Below are 23,373 nucleotides of genomic sequence, written 5' to 3'. Positions count from 1 at the left end.
TTAAGTTTCTCTAGGCCACCAATGTAGAACAGGTGTCTCCAAGAGCTAACAAAGCTGTTGAGGAAAAAGAAATGTGAAAGAGAAGACCAATTAGCTTAACCTAAGAAAAGCAGGAGACCTGGTCCAGTCATTGAAAGCGTCATCTGCAAGATTCCCTCATCTGCCAGATTCATTCTAGGAATGGCTGTCAGGTAGAAATTAATCATGAACACAGAGGCTATACTATGTAAAACCACACAGGAGCAATCACAGACTAGCTACTGAAAAATCTCCAGCAAGACCAGACCAATACCACCACAAGGAAAAAAACACCACCTACATTAGCAAAATCTTCCAAAGTTGCTCAAGACACTGCCTTCACAGCTCCACCGTCCCCTCATTTTCTTCTCCCCAACCCCTTATATAAAATTGCCACTGATAAACTGTCAGTGTGACTGCTCCCTGAGGGCACCTACAGCTTCATTAGTACACTTCTCACTTCCTCCAGGAAGCTCCTCATCTGTATGTAATTGATGTCTCAACAGAGATCCTATCCACACACTTCAGGCCATCTTAAAGCACTTTTCACTTCTGAAAAAAGACCCCTTAAACTGTGGCCTCTGAGCCAACGAAAACAAAGAGTGAGCTGAATAATGTTTCATTAAGTTAACACAACTCTGCCAAGAATCATACAATCAGAAACCCACTTATAAAGCTGGCCATAAAGAATAATGAAAAAAGACCATATAAAATTCTTCAAATGTTGGAATCATTATTTACCCTGGGATCTAAGGGCTAAAACATAGGATATATGTTCTCTATAATTTTTCCCCTAAATACAGACTTTTAAAATACTAATTCCCCTGCTAGAGTGCTGCTTCCTCCCTGAAAGCCATTAGGGTTAATAACAAGCAGAACCTTTTTTGATCTCTGTGGATGAAAATTGTACATTCTCCAGTTTTTTCCTTTTAAATAGTAGGATGGTTGCTTTTGATTTTAAACATGCAATATAAATTAGGGCCACGAAAAGAGAAATTCATTTTTTTCTTGTTAATAACAAGTTATAAATAGAAGGTGAAGAGAGTGAAGGCTCTGTAGTGATACGATCATTTCATATAAAATATGTATGGGTTCTGCAGCCAGCAATGCACTGTAAGTCAACTTAATATGTGTGAGCAAACTCATGATATACCAATGTATTATCCTCAGAAAACAACTCAGACACAAATATACCCATAAATCTCTGACTAAAATAGCCCATAAAATTCAAAATATTTTCTTTGGGTGACATAGATCTATACTTATATTGGCATAAATGGTCATGGGTTGTCAACAAAGATATATCAAGTGATTCACCTAAATCACTCTTCAATCTCTATAGCTAAAGCCTGTAAAATCTGAAGAGTTTACCTTCTTGAGTCTGCATGTCTAATTCTTATTAACTTGACAAACTGTTTAGTAGGAGTCAAAGAAACGTAACTATAGTTCTGTGTCTTGTAAATTCTATAATCAATAATATACCACTTTCGCCACTCTGTAAAATTTTCAACAGAACTTTAAAACAAAATACCTTGGCAAAAGATCACCCATTTAATAAGAATGTTTCTCTGGCCAACTGACTGCAAGAGGAGGACTAAAGCATTACTGTTATTATCTCAAATCTAAAGATTCAAATATTACTGACTGGAATCAAGCTGCTAAGATTTCTTATTACCACTTTTTGTAAGGGCTTTTTAAAACAAATACAAATTTAAAATATATTAAAAATACTTAAAAAATATTTCTCTCCTTACCCTCTTTAATGGTGCAGCAGATGTCAGTTGATCTTTATTAATTTGAAATAACTCTATAATAGCTTATTCTCTGGATTGCCACAAGGCGATGTTACCGATTGATAGTTATTATTCACATCAGCACTTCCGGCTCTTTCATCCCAAAGGAGGAATGAGAGAGGAGAAGAAAAAAACCAGATGGTGGGACCCTCCCCTTTCCCTCCCCCTCTCCCCTCTCCCCTGGCTCCCAAGTCCACACATCCCCACCTTCACTCTCTGATTATATTTTCAAAGTATATTTGTACAGCTGTAAGAAGTGCAGAACTTGCATCCATTCTAACTTCTGGTTCAAATATGTATTAGAAACAGATTCAGCAAGGAAACCACCTGAACTGGCTCAGGACTTTACTATCAATTTGTAAGAAATCATGTGATACCCTACTCCTTAATTTGGATAAGCCAGGGGTTCCTCTTTGTCAAATTCTCAAGTCTATAATCAGAATAGATTTAAACAAATGTTGGAAAAGCAAACTGTAGCAATGACTCCTGGCCATTAGTGTTCCTTGTGATTCCAAGAGAGTTCACAGTGGTTAGAGCCTGGCTTTTGGTGTCACATACATCTATCTACCTGGCTTACCACTTGGATGAGATATTTAACATACCTAAGTTGGTCTTCTCACAGGTGAAAGAAAAGAAAAGAAAAGAAAAGAAAAGAAAAGAAAAGAAAAGAAAAGAAAAGAAAAGAAAAGAAAAGAAAAGAAAAGAAAAGAAAAGAAAAGAAAAAAAAGAAAGAAAGAAAGAAAGAAAAGATTCCTTTCCTTCCAAACAAGGAAGGAAGGAAGAGAAAAATAAAAGTAACAGAGCCTAGAAAGATTAATTATCTCATAAGAATGTTGTGAGGATTAAACCATATACATGTAAACAACTTACAGAGGCTGGGTCTTAGAGGCATTCATATTTTCAATATCTAAGTCTGATAAGGTTCGTGGGCTATAAACAGAAGAATATGGTATTTACGTGGATAGGAAATATAGTTAAGCTAAAAGAAGCATTTGTGGTTTGCCATAAGATGTAAAAGTGTAAAAGTCAAGGAATATTCAAGGAAATAAGCTGTTTACTGTCCGTTCAGTGATTCCCCAAAGCAATTTCTCTAATGCAACTTCAAAGGAGAAACCAGAAAATCTAGTCTCGGTCACATTAGCTGGAGATGTGTGGGTATGTGTTATTGTGTGAAGTACCTATCCACATTTCAAATTAGGGGAATTTACTCATCCTGCTTTGTTTTGGTTATTGGCTGAGTGCTCTCACCCTGTCTCCACCCCTTTCCAGCCGCTAAAACCCTCCCACTGTTTCTTCTGAAATTCCGAATTAGTCATTTAGCAAAATCTCCCATTCCGAATTAGTCATTTAGCAAAATCTCCCATTAACCTCCATCTCTTCTCAGAATATTCCACTCACATCTTGGATCTACAAAAAAAACTGACTCTCTCCAGTGAACACTGCCACTTTCCCTGGAAGCCTCTCAGGCAGAAGTCCCTCTCTTTTCCATACATCTTGCACTACTGGGACTGGAAATGGGATAGGTGGTCTCTGTTTCCCCTTGCTGCTTATTAGACGCCTCCAGCATGCTATCTCACTCCATCAGGCCATAGTAACAACTACCGCTCCTTCCTGCACTCATCTACCAACTCCTGGGTTACCCCTCTTTATGTTTTGAAGATTTTAACTCCTAAATGTCACACCCTTTCAATGCTAGTTCTAACATAATTGCCTGTTTCAATATCCACACAGATGATTCTCTAATACTTTACACCTGGGCTATCACCAGCCTCTACGTCTTTGTGCAAATAAGAAAAAGCAACATTTCCTCCAAGGAGACCCAGTTCCATCCCATAGCACTAGGCTGAGCAAACAGAGGGCTGCTGAATTTCAGCCACTGATAATGGTCCCTTCAGTCAGGCCACTCTGAAGAGGGCGCACACTGCCTAACCATTCATGACAGCCTTAAGCCTAGCCCCCTTCTTTCTTTCCTCTCATCTCAGACATAAATTCCATAATATCGTCCTAACCTCAATTTCGTGCATTCCACTCACATCACCTATCCTTCTAACTCATTTTCTCTAGAACACCAAATCAAACAATCTTATAAGGCCAATCTCTTCATCCAGTTAATAGATCCCATTTCCTCTCATCTAATCAAGCACACGGCCACAGGTCACCTTCCTCATTATCAAATTCTCCTCCTCAACTGGATTCTCCTCATCCTCATCCAGTTGAGGATATCAACTCAATATCCTCATTATCTAGAATAATTAGGATTATTCTAATATTTATCTCTCATATTAAAAAAACTTTATTTTTAAAAAAAATGTATTTATTTATTTTGAGAGAAAGGGGAAAGGGCAGAGAGAAAGGGAGAGAAAGTCCCAGCAGACTCTGCACTGCGGGGCTCAAACTCACAAACTGTGGGATCATGACCCGAGCCAAAACCCAGAGCTGGACACTCAACTGACTGAGTCACCCAGGTGCCCCAAAACAACTTTCTTTTGGTTCCACTTTCCCTTCTAGCCATTTTCCCATTTCACACCTTCCCTTTATCTCAAAAATCCTTGAAAGAATCATCTTTTGGGGACTCCAATTTCTGTCCTCCTATTCTCTTGAACCCACTCCACTCAGGCTTGCAGTCTCAGCAGTGGACAGAAATTGTCATTGCCAAGTTCATCACCAACCTCACAAAGCTAAATCCAATGGTTATTCTCAGTCTTCACTATAAGCTGATCCATCAAAAGCATTTGGCACATTTAAGGTGCTTCCTCCCCAGAAACACTTTCTTCACTTGGTTTCCAGGAAAGACATGTTCTTCTATCCATTTATCTTTAGTCGCACTTGTTGTAATTATTTCCTATAATTTCTCCAAGTTCTTAAAATTCAAGTGCCCGTGAGCTGTCTTTGGGCTTCTTCTCTTTTCTATCTGCCTTCAGTTCTTTGGTGATCTCATCTGTTTCTTATCTTTAAATATCATCTATAAACTGACCACTTTTACACGTGTATCTCCAGCAAGATCTTCCCCATGAATTCACGACTGATAAATCCAATTATTTAACACATCCACGTGGGTGTTGAAAATGAAGGTCATACTTAGTATGTCCCAAACTTAGCTCCCTATCAACAATTCTGTCTCCTAAACTAATTCTCTTGCAGATTTTCCATCTAAGTTAAAGATAACGCTAATTCGTCTACCTGCTCACACTCAAATTTGGGGGTTATCTCCAGCTCCTTTCTTTATTTCATAGCCATACTAATTTTAGCAGCTCCTGTTAGATCTAGCTTCGTATATATCCAGAATCCAATCACTTTCCAGCATATCCACTGCTACTCTTTTTATTCAAACTCTTATCTGATTATGGCAAAAGCTTTCTAACTGGTCTCTGGTTTTTGTCCTTGTTCCCCTATATATATATTTTTGTAATTAGTGCTCCTGCTATACTTTAGCTTCTGCTAAAATCTATGTGAGCTCATTGTCTCTCTAGCTCAAAACCCTACAAGAGTTGAACATCTAATTCAAAGCAAAAGGCAAGATCAAGGCACCATAATATCTGGCCCCATAACTTCTCTAACTTTGTATCTTACCATCCTCTCCTTTGCTCACCCTGGCCTCCAACCACACTAGGCTCTTGATGTTTTTGGAATATTCCAGGAACTCTCCTGCTTCAAGGCCTCTATAATTGCTGCTTCTTCACCTAGAACTCTTCATCCTTAGATACCTGCTGCTTTCCTTATTCCCCTCAGATCTTTCTCAAATGTACCCCTTTCTTTGACTCTTATCTCATTTATTTTGCCCCATATCACTTTTTTGGAACTGAAGAAGCTATACATTTTACATATTTATTTTGCTTAATGTCTGTATCTCTACCCATCTAAGACCCAGGGGAGGTCTCTTTTTGTTCTTGTTTTTACTGCTGTAACTGCAGTGTTGAAAATAGTACAGGACACATAGAAGCTCAATAGTTTGACAGAGAGAGAGAGAAACACAAGTGCCCATTGAAGCCAGTAGTGCAACAAGAGGGATAATCCAGTAAGACTTCCCTTCATCTTTCTGAAGGAGAACAGTTTGCTCCATTTAGCAGCCCTTCCAGAAGGCCAGAAGTTGCTGTGCATCTCTGCCTTGTTCTCTCTGTAACCACAAGGCCCCGTCAAAATTCACAGTACTACCACAACGATAGCATGGGGGTGAGGTGAGTTTTCAAAAGGTGTAAGGATAGGGACCTCAAATTCAGTGAGGGTTGGTTTTCAAAAAAAAAAAAGAAAAACACAAAGCTAACTTCAGCCCTTTTATTAATAATCTGTGTTTCCTACTTTAATTCACAACCTCTATTGCAGATCAGATAGGCACTGAAGCAAAATCAGTCTCCTGGGGACTATCAGAAATCATACCAACTTACAGGGCAGGAGTGTCCAGTCAGAATACAAAGGGACTATGTGTGGCCGTTAATAAAATGAATGGCTTTGGGCTATTACTGAAATACGATATTTCTGCAAGGATCCTTTAAGATTTGTTTGTGTAAAGATAATTTACTGATTTCTATGAGTCCACCAACAGAGGCTTTAATGACACAGTCTTCCTCCTGAATCATGATCTGGGTCCACTTTGTGGGACTAGTGGGTAGGGTAGGAAAAAGTACAGCAGCATTTGTGGAACAAAGATTCGCTAAAACTGCAGTACAGGAATTATATACACTAATGCAATCATAATGCACATGTCTTGAGAAAGATAAAAATGAATTAACATGGGCAGAATTCAGAGGCAGAAAATGCCCCCTTAGAATTCTGGAAGGGTTGCTCACTTTTCAAAAGGGTTTCACAAGAACATAACTTATTTGGCCCTTGTTTCATTGTTAGGAATACTAAGATCATCAAACTACTTGTGATCACAGGAAAAAAGAAACACAATCAGAGACAAAACAGCATTCTCTGTCTCACATAAGAATAAAACCACTGGATACCTCCAGTAACACCCTCATCTTACAGGAGAAATATACTGAGAGCACTTGAGAATATTACCCAGAAAAGTCCATACTTTAAAAAATAACTAAAACAAAAAGCAAATAAATGCATATTTTTCTTAGGTGATAATCTTTTGAATAAAAATTACTTGATGCTGAATCTAAGCAGGTGGTAAAAACGTAGAGAAGAAATTATATCCATAACGGTCAGGAATTCAATCTGTGAATTACTGGACTTCTATGTAATTTCTAAGAGTAAGGTTTATATCTTAAGGTTCATCACACTTACCTCCATTTCCTTCTCCACTGGCATTGGCCTCTGCCATTTCTGCGCCATCCAGTTCAGACTCACAGCCTAAATCCAATGTTCCATCAGCTGGGCATGACGACTCCTCTTTCTATATTATTTTTAAAAAATGATGATTTATGGAGATGTACTGGCAACTGAAAACATTTAAAATACTTTCAGAGTCCTAAAGTATTACTACTGTTACTTATAACTTGGAATTTCAACAGATTTACTTAATGTAAAATCAGTCCTTCAAAAAAAAAAAACTAGGAAAAGCACGCTGCCACAGATGATTTTTTTGTAGATAACCTTTTAAAATCTATACAAAAGTGACATATGCTGCTTCCATTTTTTTTTTCAATTCTACATTCCTCCTTATATTAGGAAATGGTTTAACAACTCAGAATTTTACCAGTACATCAAATACCCAGGTACCTACAAAAAGCAACTGAAATAATACAAGTCTTTTTGATTAACCTGGGTTATTCTGTGAAACGCACACAGTGATGAGGGCCTAATGCTTAATGGCTGAGAAAGAACCTTTGCTTCTTTGCCAGGTATAACGTTTAGCATTAAAAACAGCCTTCTCAAAGGAAATTAATGACCTTTAAAGGTAATCCATCATTTATTAAAAACAGTGACTTATTTTTAAAATATAAGAAAAATACGTTGACTTATTATTGTTCCAAGTTACACAACCATTTGGAGACCATCGGCTTTTATCCTCTGGAACTTGCATCTTAGATAACACTTCTCATTCTAGTTGGGAAGGGGATTACACTAAAATAATTAAGACTCAATTATATGAGTCTTTTTATGTCATTTCTCTATTCTTCTCACACAACAAGAATGCATTATTTAAAATTCCCTTGATATCACTGTTGTTTTAAAACTGAACGATTAATTTAAATCAGCAACTTTTCAAGAAGGATGGATAAACTTATTTTTATAAAAGACAGAAAGGCACACAGGTGTGAAGTCTGTATATCAACTGATGGTCATTAAGTCAAATAGTTTACGACAACTGTGATCATCTTAAGCTCTTGGCTGATGCCTCATGGCACTCCTCCATGTAAATTTTTAAGAATCAAGAATTTTAAGGAAGCCACAACTATTTTCCGTTACAATATGTTAGACTGAAACCACAGATATGCTTTCCTTGAAGAAAAATGTCATTGTTTATTCTTAATATGAAGTCACTTTTAAGACATCTGAAAACATTTAAAAGGCATAGGGGTCACTTTTCTACCCTTCACCCAAATCTAATTTTGTTTACCTTCACATGTCTGAGAAAACGCATGATACGCAGTAATAACAGACATAATACGCAGAACAATCCAACTTACTTTGAGAGCATAGAGGCCTGACTTTCCAGGGATTTTGAAGAATGTTCCATCCCCTATTCGAGTGTTAGTGTGAAGCATTGCATTCAGACAGGCTAATGGAGAAGTTCCACTAGAAAATAAAAGTGTGCAAAAATGAAGAGTCTGAGATGCAGTTTCTGTGGCAAAACTGTTCTCAGTCTCTCTCTCAAAAAAAGACCTTCTCACATGCCTTTTTAAAATATCCTTCCAACCCTGAAAACATCTACATTACAATAACAGGCCAGTCCAGTTTTGCCAAAGTTAATCAGATGCATCTGTCTTATAGGCTTCAGGCAAAAAGTCTCCTGAATTGAAATTATGCTTTTATTCATAAAGCAACCAACACTCTATTTCCAAGAACCCAAAGCCCAAACGTTAATGTGCTGCTATTTTACAAATAATACCACGAAGCCTCAGTTTTTAAATATTACGGGCAACTTGATGGTTGCACTTGAATGATCAAATAAACCAAGTTCAAGGACAGCTCCATCCTATAGGTTGAAAAGCAACAAAAGAATAATAAGAAACCAGGGAAGAACTAATTTGAAATTACAAGTATTTAAGTTACTCACAGGACTGCATTTCTCTCACGGCCAAATAAAAATGTCTATCTGTGTTTACACCTCTGATACAGCTTCTACAATGACATCAGTTGCTCAGATTCGTCAATAAAAAAGTATGTGTTTGGGAATTCTACCCAGTTAATAATTATGTTCTGTAGTAAAACTGCAAGTGACTGAATTATGAAAACAGATTTTTTAAAGAAATCAAACAGAATTAAACTAATAATTAAAAATATCAATGCACATATGTACAAACATTGAAATGTATTCATTATACTTAGAAAGATGTTTATGAAACGTATATGTATGTATTTTCTGGAGTAGACTTTAGAACTTTTTTTTTGTTTGCAAACTAGTATTTTTGCAAACCAGAAGTTAGAGCTAGTATTATTACTTTCATTTGTTAATGTTTCCATTTACATTTTACTTCCTAATATGCTAAAAGATTGATATTTGATTGAACCAATATTGATTAGAAGCCCTACTCCACCCCATTTGTGTCATATGGGTTCTGGGTATTTAATCCAAAATATTCTCAGAGAAGAGAACCTCTAGGATATTAAGGTTTTGAAATTTGAATTTCTATGACAGAAACATAGTTTTACGTTACTAAAAGTTTCTAAAAACGAAGACTATTAAATCTCTTACCTACTATAAAAACTCACAATAAAATTAAAAGGCTAAATTTGCCAAGTTGCAACAGCATGTGTGTGTCTGTGTATATACACACACATACAGAGTGTATGTGTATATTGTGTATATTGCATATATTGTGTGTGTGCACATATATGTGTGTGTGTGTGTGTATTGCATATATTGTATATATTGCATATATATACATCATAGTCATAAAGGTTTGTGAGAATTACAATAAGAAGAACACTCTCATTTTAGGAAGAGGCTTCTCTTTGCCAACATGTCACTATGATCCCATTGGATGTGACAGGAAGCAAGAGCCCTAACATAAATTTGGTCATAGAACAATGCCGTGATAACACTAAAGTATACGTGGTAATTCTACTGTGTGCATTTATGTAACATCTTTCCTTGGGAAGCTTCTCCAAGTTTACAGACCTCATTTCATTATTTTTCCTCACAAAAGATTTTTTGCTCATATTTCAAGTGGGCCAGGCATACCTTATACAGTAAAATATATTCATCTCTCCCAGAAATATCTCTGTTCATGAACAAATTCCAGATAAATAATGCTGTACATGTTATACTGAACACTCCAAAATACCTATTTTTGTCATTTTCTCTTTAGATAAAAGCACAGACAAATTGAAGCTGGGAAATTATTACGCCAGATTTGTGGAGTTTTAATTTAGTGAAACTGTCAGAAACACAGACTTTCTGTAGGGACTTGGCAAGAAAATGTTAACACTATAAGTAAAATAGAATCCAATACATAGAAATGAAAAAAAATGCAGACTTTTAAAAATGTAACAATAAAATTGCCCACCTAACAGCAAACCTCACACACATTCTTCTTGCTTTTTCCTAAAGTCCTAACACAGATTTAGAATATGAAAGAATACTACAAATTTAAAGACAAAAAGTGCTAAACAAATGCAATTTAACATCACTATAATTTACATTTTCTTTGTAAGGTGCAGTAAATGAAGATAATTGTAGAAGATAAATTGACTACTAAGTAGCAGTTTAATGCTATGCTTGCTGCAAATGTAAGTGATAAGCACCCAGTTTCATATAAATAATAAGCTCTGTGGAGCACGAATATATTATTAAATTATACTGTTTATTAATTCCATAAAGTAAAGATTTACTATGGAAATATTTAAAAATATGTACTTCACAATCACATGACAGTGTATCCCCAAGTCTCAATGACTACCGTCATTCTCCCAAATCATTCCCAAAATAAACATATGAAATCTGTTTTATTTCAAAACTAAACAACATTTGCATTTTAGAAGAATTAGAAAATATTTTGCAATGAAATGCAAATTTTACAACTCAAATCACTGGCTGATTAGTCACTTAGTTTTAAGCTTACAACCTGCATTTCTTTACAGAAAAAAAAAACCCCTATATTAGGTCTATTTTTTAAAAAAAAAACAATAAAACATTAGCATCAACTGTTTCATCCAATGCAGAAGAGACATAGGAAAATGCATTTTTAAAAAATCCTTCATACTATTTATTTATTGCTATTGGCGTCAACAACCCCATACAGTCTAGAAATTTGGATTGCTTTTCCTGAAGAAATGAATGTCTTAACGAACTATTACTGAACAGTAGTAAATAAAAGTCTTATTTATATGTTTTTATTAATTTCATATTAAAAAAAATCAATCTAGCAGGCATGCCTTGGCCTGCTTTGAAGAAAATATATTTATATCCATACATATTTAAATATATTTATATATGTTTATGTATTAATATATATTACAATGACTTACTGTGCGCATGAAAGAAGATAAGGCAAATATATGTTAAAAATGTATTCTTAGCATGAACAACTTCTACATAGCATTTCATATTTGTAATTAACAAAAAAACACATTTCGTTCACAGTTAAGGCAAGCGTTAATTACCTCAGTTGGAACTTTAAAAGTTAAAAACTCTATAATAAAATATGCATGTGTGTATATGATCTGAAATAACAAAACAACATTTTAACAACAAAAAAAACTCTGAACTTTCAAAAGTTACTTACTTTCTAAAAAGATGAGTTGGAAGAATCGTGATATCCCGAATTATAAAAGGAAAACCAAGAAAAAAGGAAGAAAAGAGAGTTAGTTTTCCAACTTTAAATACAATTCTGCATCTTACCATTTCAATAAAACAGGGCAATATACAAGACACACACTGAACTTGTAGTTTTGGCTGCCAAGGGGGAGGAAAACCTGGGGAGCTGGGGTAGAAGGTGACTCATACTTCCTTCCCTAATGCCTCCACAACGTTTTCATTCTGTCCACAATGCACATGTATTTCTGTATCATAAATATAATTAGAAATAAATAAGAAGGACAGTATTTGTCCCCCGTTCTTTTCTTTCTGCCATTCCCTTTAATTGGGCCCTTTCCTATACACCTGCCAGGGTAGATATACAGCTTATTCTACTTGTTTGTTTTTCTCCCTAGACTGTAGGGTTGTGGAACCCTTCTGGTTTGTTTTCATTTCCCACAACCCCTGAAGCAGAACAGGGGTGGAATTTGGAGGCAGGGGAGCAGGCATAATTTAAACTGTCTAGACATCAAAGAACCCCCAGAGATGCTTTGCAGAGCCCTGGTGCTGTGTGAACTACAGAAAACCCATTGCTTTATCACATCAAATTGCTGACAGAACACATAAAATTTTACTAATAGTGCACACTTAGTGAAGGGAATGGATAGCCTATCTATTTTAATAATTTCAAAAACCACACACACACACACACACACACGCACGCACACACACACACACACACACACACACACACACACACACACCCAGGGAACACAATTGGAAGAATATTTATAGACATGACAAAGAAAATATCATAATTGTGGTACTCTATTCCTTTATGTATAAAATAACAATGCTATACAATATTTAAGTAACACAACTTTTAGACTATTTTACTAAGTATCTCTTAAAAATGTCAGATAAAAGCTATTCCCAAAAAACATTTTTAATCTAATTTTTCAAATATGGGAGCATCAAAAAATTAACCCTGAACAACATAAGTCTAAAAACTCAACAAATTCAAGAAGCAGCTGTTAACAGCATTTATTGTGTTATTAACAGTTATGTGCTAAGTGCTATTAATATAAATTAATAGAAACAATTATACATTCACTCTTCTTTCAAAAAAATTCTTAATAGCTCCTTTCAAGTACTTCCAGTATTGATGGCTTAAAGAAAATATCTTAACTGTAAAGGCTATATTTTTAAGAGGAAATTATGTGGGCCTCTGGGGTGCAAGTAATATTTTAGCTCTTGATACAGGATCTTTGTGTTCACTATGTGAAAATTAAATTGTTTACTTAGGATTTGTGCATCTAACTATAGTTATACTTCACCAAAATGTTTTTAAAATCATAAAAATGAACAGTTCATTTTTGGATTTGTCTATTCATTTACATATTCAATGGGCAAGTCATTACTAGTGGAGAAGAATAAACAGTGAGTGTTGATGACTCCTTAACACATACAGGCACACTGTACATCTGATAAATCAGTAACCTACATGATTAAAAAAATTCTAGAAAGTCAAGGCCAAACTAACTTCTTACTCTTGAGAAAAATTACCACCAGCCTGGAACTCTTGAAAATGACTGAAAATAAAAACTTAAAAGCTATATACATTACCTAAATAATCCCAGCACATAAAACTTAGCCAAAGAATGACCTAATGCAACCTTGAAATTTGATTTTGAAGACAAAAACAGTGTTCCAAACTCTTATAGTGCCTCTAAGAAAATCACTAATGAACAGTTTTAATCAGCACAGACATGAGATATAAGTCTTAAAAATATAAAAATAAATAGGAATAACCAATTAACTCGAGAGATGTGTCATAAAAGGAAGATATTTTGCATATTTCCATGTGAAGAATATCCACATGATTTTCAAAATTCAACATGTCTCTATGGTAAAATTAGAAATGCAGCACTGGTACTCTCAGGAGGTAGATATATTGAGGAATGAAATAATTACCAAGTGACATATGTCATGCAATTCTCAATTCTAGAGAAACAATTTCCAAACCTAAGCATGTCTCTGATTGGCCTGAACAATACAAAAAGATATTCTTCTTAGGATAAACAGGAATTTGAACTTAGATCTTTTATTACTTTGGAGACCTTAGCCAGCTACTACCAGGTAGACTACAGTGGTTCATACAACCACATTCATTAAAGTGACCTTTTGTTTTAGGAGGCAGGGTTCCCAAAACATTAATACAGGGACAAAAGTATGCCCAGTGTTATTTTAAAATAGTACCTATAAGGAGAAAAAAATAGGCCTCTACAAGTGTCAATTAAAGCCTATAATCCAAATTATAATTTTTAAAGGCCCCCAACTAAAATCTGAGGTGAGGCATTTATAAATCCAGACACTGAATAACAACACAGCACACTATAGCTGGACGTTGACAACTGTCTCTCCCCATGCCATGTTACCACTGCTATACCAGGAGAGACAACAGAGCACAAGGAGTAAGCCTGGGGCTTCTGGAGCCTGTCAGCTTGAATTCAATGGAGGCTAGACCATTTACTAGCTGTGTGACTTTAGAATTGACCACTCTGGGTCTCAGGTTCCTCAACTACAGAATGTGGTAACAGGAGTCACTATTTCATAGGGGATTATTCTGAAGGAGCAATGACTTAAAACATGTAAAACACTTAGAAATGTGTCTGGCATACTGTAAGTGTTCAAAAGATTGTGAACTATCATTTTTATGAATACTCTTCCTCCTCAAAGAGACCAACATTGAGAGGTACACAAGATGGCAAATGGAAAGAATTTAAATATTTTGTAACTTGTCTGAAGAACTGGTTCAGGTTAAGATTTGGTCTAATTTCACTTTCATTTCATTAGCAAAAATAAGTGAAGACGTGGAATGCATAAACTCCAACCCCATTGCCTTTCACATGTGAATAACAGTGAAAATAAGATATTCAATAAAGGTAGTAGGGAAAGAACAATAATAATAAATATCTGTTACTACAGTTACCATTTACCGAGCATTTCGAATGTGACTGGGCTTTCACAACTATTATTTATATTCCGTGTAGCCACCATGAGAGGTAAGCATGATTTCCAGTTTCGCAGATATAACTGAGGCTGAGATGTGAAAAATCTTACTGCAGTCAAATAACAACTAAGTGATACAGCTGAAATCCAAATTCTATTCTGATTCCAAAGCCCATGCTTTTTCCACTCTCCCACATTCTTCTCCCCACAGTTGCCTCCTCCACTTAATTAACCCTGGATACTAAAAAAGAAAATTTAGCACTTGAAGGAAACACACAAAGAAAAGCCAGATGCTGGCAAATGATAAACGTGGTTGGTTCCATCCTCACTCAATGCCACCTATAGCAATGACGCCCTCTGGGTAGATTCCATTATTCTAAGAACTAGGCTGCAGAAGATGACATCGCCGTTCATCTTCCTTAGGTAATGCTACCTCCGCAAATTAAAGAAGAAAGAACTTTGAGAGAATATGGTAGAGAATTCAGGTCCATGACTGAGAGGACTCTGTAGAATTGGATCATTAAAGAATAACACAATCCGTTAATTGAATAAACATTTATTGAGCACGTTATATATGTCAAGTTAATCTCGAAATAAATTTGCACTCTGACAGCGCTTTGCACATAAAAGAAATGCAGACTGAGCTCAGCTGAATTCTCTGAATACATACAAAATGACAAGGGATTTAGGAGAAAGGAGCCTTGAGGCATGTGGCACGACAGGAGGAAAATCATTTCAAATTTAAATGTTATCCTTAGTTTATTCCAAGAAGATGACTGAGATGGGTTCATGTGCCAATTTCTTATGTCACCAACTCTAATGCAGGGGCAACCAACCCATGGGCACTGGTGGCTCTTCAAGACTTTATACTATTTCTTCGTTACCACAATCTCAAAGAGAATATTTTCAATTAGGCCAAAAAATATATCTTTCAAAACAAAATGGTGAACTTCATACATTAAAAAACAGACATTACTTCTATTTGGTATGATAAATTAGTTTAAATAATGATTTAAATTTCTATATTCTACGTGTACTCTTCCTCCTCTCCCAACTCGTTAGCAATGGCTAATACTACAGCATTTCTGAATGTGTTCTATAGGATATTAGCCCCAAGTGCCGCGCCCAAAGACTGTCATATGAATTTTGGAAAAGCAGCATACTGTATGCTTTGCAAACTCACCAAATACATTATTATATAATAAAGTCTGTGAAAAAAAATCCTCCTTAACTCAAGAAACCTCCTTAACTCAGTGTTGCCTAAGCATAAGCAATAAAAAAAAAAGAACTTTTCCACCATAGTATTTAGCAACATACCCTATTATAGTATGCCAAGAAATATACTTGGGAAAATGCTATACTATATTTATGACTAGGATCATTAGAAAAATCTACCTAGCAGTTGTAACTCCCAGGAATGTTTAATTTTATTAGCTGAATGCTTAAAATCTTATTTTAAAGGTATACAAAGCATGTGTTACTCTGTGGAAAAAACAATGCACTGTGATGAGTATTTTTCACTGTGTATATTTGTAAAATTGAAAAACATATCCAGGGACTTGAAATAGCACTGAATAATATAACGGAAAGTACTATATATTTGCAGTATTACCCAACATAAATATCTTACTCATCCTCCCACTGGAGATCTTCCTCCTGATCCTCTATTTCTCTCACCCATCACACAGGACTGAAGCATTTCTCAGACCCCTCAAATTATTGTGCCTCAACAAAGTTCATCTCTCAATTTCCCTTTTCACTTCCTCGCATCCTAATTCATGCAGTGTTTGCGTCACCAGTGGACAGTGCTACAGCTCCCCTAGCTCTGCCTTCAACATCTCCCTGCTCCCACGCAGCCTACCCACTGGTGCCAAAGCAAGGCTTCTATTCAATTAACAAACAAAAACACTGCTTAGACTCCTCAGGCAAGGCCACACACTGGATTTTATTTATTTAATTTTAAAAACGGTGGTTTCAGAAGCACAAACTCCCAGGCTGAAATCACAGTCCTACTACAGTGTGCTTGGCACCAACCTCATCTTCTCCGCCTCCCGGATTACTCTCAGACCACTCTCCTATAATCTGATCCAACCCGGTAAATCATGTGCCTCCACAGTCTCCCATCTCTCATTTGCTTCGTATGAAACCCTCTGTCTGCATCCCACTCCTTGCTCCATTTATCACTCAAAATAAAATGTTTAGGGGTGCCTGGGTGGCTCAGTCAGTTGAGCGTCTAACTCTTGATTTCGGCTCAGGTCATGATCCCAGGGACATGGATACAGCCCTGCGTTGGGCTCTGCACTGACCATGGAACCTGTTTGGGATTCATTCATTCTCTCTCTCTCTCTCTCTCTCCCTCCCTCCCTCCCTCCCTCCCTCTCTCACTCACTTTCTCTCTCTCTCCCTTTGCCCCTCTTTCCAGCTCACGTTTTCTCCCCCTCTCTCTCTCTGAAATAAAAAAAATAATATTAAAAATAAATAAAAATAAAACCTTTAACTACCACCTGTATGGTGACACCATTTGTGATCCCAGGACATCTGTGTATTACAATCTCAACACTTTGAATATCTCATAGCTTCTTGCGCATCAACACTTTTAAACTTCTAACTTTCCTGCCCCTACTACTTACAAGTTTGGGAACTCCATAGGGGATAGGCATATATTTATCTTTGTACTATCTGACAAGCAATACCAATGCACTCAGAACATGTTTGTTGAGATGATCACTGCTATAAAGGTTGCTACAATCATGCATTTGTGGACCGGCAATGAATATCATCCACAGTCTATTTTAATTTATGACTATAATCATGGGTGTCAAATACCCTACACTCCACTCAGCCACACTGGCCATCTTATACATGCATACCATGCATTCCTTTCTCTTAGTGACTCTCCCTGCCTCAGTAATGTGATTCCAGGTTTGTTATTAGTGAAATGGTCCTAATTTCCCCACTAGGAAAGGCTAGCCAGACTGAACTAAATGGTCAAATGGTGGGAGTTTGGGGAACTGATAGAGAAAGAAAGAGGAAAGAGCATACATTATTTTCCATAGAAATACAAGCTGTAAAGGTACAAAAAAAAGATTAGCTGGTGTCTACCTCTGCCTCCACAAGTAGAGCCTGCCGAGAATAAAGCTAACCAAAGAAAAGCAGAGCAAAACATGCAAAGAAAAGAGTGAGGAAAGGTGGTACCACTTCGACTCCTGCATTATCTAGTCATGTTGAAGATCAACCCATCAGATGTCCAAGTTAAATAAGCCAATAAGTCCCCCCCCTTTTTTTTTTTGGACACTTGTCTAATAGGCTAAATGATTTCTACAAGCTGATCACATTTTTCTAGGCCTCAATTTTCTCACCTGTAAAATGATGAGTTGAAAATAGGTATGCTTTAAAACTCTAATTCCTAATGTGTTCTAAGGACAACACATAATGGTGTGACTGCTTACTATTCATTCCAGCCACGCTACTTCCTGCTCTCTTCACCTTCAATGCCTTCCATTCTCCTCTCTTCCTATCCATTTGTCAAGGTCCCCTTGCCTTCATCTCCTAAAAACCTCTAGCCACTTCTCCAGTCCAAGATCATCTCTGAATTTCCAAAGGCTTCATAGCCGGTCCCACAATCGCAGCATTTAGCTCTGCGCATCTAACTGATCACCTTGCTTGATGGCAACCAGCTCCTTTCAATGGCAACCAACTTCCTTAGGGTTTTCTGTGTTCCCCTCACAGGGCCCTACCAGGCTGGGACACTCACAAAACGTTCAGGGGCTGCTGATAAAGTAACATTTCACAATTCACAGAGTAGAACAAAATTTAAACCTTGGCAATACCAAGTACTGCTTGAAAATGTCCAGAAATAGAAACTATGAAATACCCTGGTGAGAATATAAATTGACACAACCAATTTGGAAAGACATCTGGCAATATCTAGTGAAAAACAAAACAAAACATAAGTATGCATGCTCTACAGACCAGCAATTCCACTTTTTGGTATAGGTCCTAGAAAAACTCATGCATGTTCGCAAAGAGACATGATTTAAGAGGAAAAAAAATGTCAATAAACTGAATATTCAGCGATGGATTACAGCTATAGACATAGATATACTTTTACCTATATATTCATAGTAAAGCTATAAATTTCTGAGCTACGATAGTATACAGAAAATCTCTGACACAGATTGCCTCTGAGAAAAAGAAGGAAATCAAAGAAGCTCCAGTTCTTTCTGCTAGACTTAATTTAAAAGAAATCCAAAGCAACTACGACAACATGTCCACAACTGTGAACTCCAGCCACTGGTCGTTGGTCTGTGGCGTTTTATTGCATTTTCAACAGTTTTCAAAACAGAAAATCACTGATGATTTTGTTCTTCTATCTGGAATTTGGCTTCTCTCGAAATCTATCAGATTCTTCCCTTGTGTCCACTTATGTTATTGTTTACAGATTTTTATGCAAGCAAATAAACACATGGAAATTATATGGGAAGTGTAAAGGTACATTATCACACAGAATTCAAAGTAACGAGTTCCTCTTAGGGCTCCTGTCACTAGAGCATGCAACCTTGGATCTCAGGGTCTAGGTTTGCACCCCATGTTGGGTGTAGAGATTACTTTAAAAACACAAAATCTTTAAAAGTAATGAGTCCTTCCCAACTTCCTCCAACTGTGCCTCCTACTTAAAATAATGACTATTAAGGATCTATCATGTTTTCTTCCAGAGCTTTTCCTATTTGCATTCATATACACCTGTATTAATATATTTTAAATTTATTTTTGGTATTTTTAATTTTATTTTCAATACAAATGAGAACAGTCAGTGCATACTGATAGGTACATGCTTTTTACTTATTAACGCAACCAGGAGATTTTCTCACAGAATATCTTCTCCTCTTAACAATGTACAGATTACTGAATATTCTTAATATTCATATAGTACTTTTAATACCCCATAGAGTGGGCATATCATAAATTTTTAAAGTATTCCCTTATTTAATATTTGGTTTGTATCTAATTTTACCCATTAAAAGAGTTCTTCACTAAATAATCTGGTATATACTTCTTTATATATATGAGGTATAGATTGAATGTTTGTGTCCCCAACCTCCAAAATTTGTATGTTGAAACCTAGTATCCAAAGTAATGGCATGGGGAGGTGGAGGCCTTTAGGGGGTCATTGGTCATGAGAATAGAGCCCTCGTGAATGGGACTTGTGTCCTTATAGAAGAGACTCTAGACAGTTTCCTGCCCCTTTCCCACATAAGGACTCAATGTGAAGTAGGATGTCCAGTGGGCCAGAAAGCAGGCCCTCCCAAGACTCCAAATCTGCAGGCACCTTGATCTTAGACTCTACTGCAGCCTCCAGAACTGAGAGAATCAAATTTCTGTTGTTTATAAGCCACCCAGTCTATGGTATTCTGTTAAAGCAGCCCAAACAGACTGAGAAAATATGTATAGCTATGTCCTAGAATAGATTCCCAAAAGAATGTTTAGATTAAAAGGATGATTTTAAAATTTTGATAGTTACTTCCAAACTACCTTCCACTGAGAATAACTATTTTCCTCACCCTGGTAAACGGTGGACAGTATTAATCCTTAAATTTTTGTTAATCTATCCAAAATGGAGGTGAAGAGGTGATTCCAGGTAGAAGGAGCAGCATGAAGAAGGCACAGGTGGACAAAACTGAATGTGGTGTACAGAAACATGATTAGTTCTTTGATATTTCCAGAGAGTGAGTGGAAGGGAGAGTAGGGTTGGGCAGCTTCCAGAGGGAAGATGTACGCACCATGCCATGCACATGACATTTATACCACACTTTAAATCCCATGGCCAAGAGCTTAGACTTCATGCGAGACACGATAAAGAGCCTCAGAGGACTCTAAGGAGGGAAATGCCCTTGTCCCTTTGTTACCATGAGGATAGATCTAGAATGAGACATGCCTAGAGACAGATCAAGTAGGAGCCTCAATACTAGACTGCAGGGAGGATGACAAGAACGTCACCAGAGCAAGGATGGTAGGGCAGAGATGGGGATAAAGAGTGAAGAAATGCATGAGAAGAAATACAGTGTGAGGAGGGATCAGTGAGACATAAACACTAACTAGATGTGTGAGATAAGGCAGGAGAAGGAACTTGGGATTGCTTTAGCAGCTGCGGCGGGGGTGGGGGTGGGGGGACAGTGGTACAATTAGTTAAGACAGTTAATAGAGAAGAGATTGGTTTGGGAAAGAAACTATGGTGAATTTAGTGCTGGACTTGCTAATTTAAAGGTATGCATCCAAATTCAGATACATACATGCATCACAGAGTTAATGCTGGGGTTAGAGATAAACACTGGGGAACCATCAGCATATAGGTGATATTTAGAAAGGTGAAAACTGATAGGCACAGATGTAGAGTAATAAAAAAAGAGAAAAATGACTGACTTGAGATTATTATATTCCTACAGTCAGAAAACTACATGAGAAAATATTTCTGAGATGACAAAAAGGAAAAAAAAAAGAATCTTATGAAGGATTTCATTATAATAATGAAGTGTAACTCTAACCTCAGGACATGATGATTTTAGAAGTCAGAATAAATCTCTGTATTCATAGGTAGAAATAACTTATAAATAGGAAATTACCTAGAAGATCTCACCAGCAGGAATTTTTCTTTTAAATACAGTTTTTCTTTAAAAGGTAATATAAGAACATTACAAAATTATCTGTCAATGGATAAAAAGATGAAAAACAATCACTCAAAATCTCCTTAAAACAACTCTGAGCATTTTATAAATTTTCTTCTAGCCTATTTTACTGGTGTGCTTCTATTTTCAAGTTATAATTTGACTAAGTATTGAATTACAATATTTCATTTTACATGATACCCTCTCCATACTATAAAACCATTGTAAATATATCAAATGGTTAAACATATTCTATCAACTTGTTTCAAACCATGGCTTTCAATCTGGCTATATGTTAGCATTTTTAGGGCAATTCTTTTAATGAAAATCTTTAGGCAACTCCAAACTAATTATTAAGTACAAATTTCTGGGTGGCGCCCAGGTATCAGCATTTTCTTATATCTTTCCAAATGATTCTAATTTATGGCCAAGTTTGAGAACCACTGATATCACTGGTAGGCATTTAAATTATGTCCTTTGTAACTGAGACAGTATTAATATGAATCTCTTAGCACATGTTTTTTCTTATTTTCAAAAATATTTTAAGATAGGCTTGCAGAAGTGGCATTATTAATTCGGGATGTTTAAGTTATGTAATGACCTTTTGCAAAGCCAACTGGCTTTGCAAATGAGTTATTTTGGTTTACGCTCTCACCAGTAACATAGAGTGGGAAACATCATTCGGAGTCAAGGTGAAGTGTGTGGACTGATTAATTCATCAGGCAAACGAAGAAACAATCTCCAGTGGTTACTTTACCTTGCATTTCTATGATTATTGGTAAGATCAAATGCTTACCCACATAGTTGTTTATTCCTTAGTTTTCTACATTGGAGCTCTTTTGTTCATGTCCATTTACCATGATGCTCTGAGGTCATTTTTTTTTCTTAACTGTTTTAATAGTCTCTTTGTATCATACCTTCAGCATATTAACTGAAAATGTTTTCCCCACTGTCACTTAATATTTTTGATATGAGCACATAAAAATTTCTGTAGTCACTTATGCCCATCTTCTTTTCCTTTGCACTTTGTTCTATAGCTTTTAACTGTGAAAGTCACTTCTCTATCAAAGGTGGATTCACACATGAGATTTGAATTTTTCTAACCTTCTCCCAATTGTATGACTTTTCGTTGGTAGGTTTTCAACCACGTATGTATCTTCCTCAACATAAAATACAACTATCGCCATTACATGTTCAATAAACATTTCTCACTTTTCATGGCTTTCTATGGCTCAGAAAGAAGAGCAGAGTTTTCCTGCCCATATCTGATTCATGTTCCTATTCCTTCTCTGCGGAAGAATCTGGTACTCGTCATGGGAAATTCCTTGGTCAGCAGAATGTCAAAAGAATTCAGCTCAGAGTTTTGCTGGCTCTGGGGAAATTTTTACCTTTAAATGTTTGATAAAGGAAATGTCTAAAATTAACTACACCCACCACTACTGTTAAGATTGCCATTCATACCACAGAACAAATGTCAACTTAACTTAGTTGTGTTCTCTCCTCCTTCCTCCTTTTCCTCTTTCTTTGTCCACTTATATTCTCAAGACAATTTGTTCAGTGGTATTTATCTGCTTTAATTAGAACTACTACCATAGAAAGATATTAAATAAGCACAGCTTTCTGCTATAAAATAGAAGATTTGTGAAATTCAGCTATCATAGTTACTTGGAAGGGCACGAAACACATCCATAGAATTCATATCGAATTATAAAGTAAAAACAAACTTTACAAAGGGCCTAACTTCTAGGCAAGATCTCTTATGGAAACAATATGCTTTGAGAAAGGAAGAGTAAATACAAAGACCAGTGAAGTTAAGCATCCTTCCCTTCCCCAGACTTAGTTTTGACACTTAAAAATACATCTAAGAATCTGGCAGTAAGCCTAAAAGAAATTTAATACACCTAGTTCTTTAATTTCACCCTCAGGAAAATATAATTCATGAGAGGCAGAAGTTGGGAGCAGGGATGGCAGAAAGGCTTATGTTTCCTACAGGCCATATTGATACTCATCCATATAGAAAAAAAAAAAACCCAGTAAG

General features: G+C 36.3%; 1 protein-coding gene across 2 annotated transcripts in view; it reads right to left on the bottom strand.

The window, feature by feature from the left end:
* Positions 1-23,373, bottom strand: part of ASXL3 (ASXL transcriptional regulator 3) — a 180,430-nt gene that overhangs the window by 104,251 nt on the left and 52,806 nt on the right. For both annotated transcript variants that reach the window (XM_043558560.1, XM_043558561.1), the window contains 3 exons: positions 17,063-17,065; positions 8,390-8,498; positions 7,044-7,152 (listed from right to left, as the gene is read on the bottom strand). In XM_043558560.1, coding sequence (XP_043414495.1) covers positions 7,044-7,152; positions 8,390-8,498; positions 17,063-17,065 — 221 coding nt within the window. The remainder of the gene's footprint in view (positions 1-7,043; positions 7,153-8,389; positions 8,499-17,062; positions 17,066-23,373) is intronic.

This window comes from Prionailurus bengalensis, chromosome D3 (genome assembly GCF_016509475.1).
Source record: "Prionailurus bengalensis isolate Pbe53 chromosome D3, Fcat_Pben_1.1_paternal_pri, whole genome shotgun sequence".
Classification (NCBI taxonomy): domain Eukaryota; kingdom Metazoa; phylum Chordata; class Mammalia; order Carnivora; family Felidae; genus Prionailurus; species Prionailurus bengalensis.
This window is presented reverse-complemented; position numbering and strand designations above follow the sequence as displayed.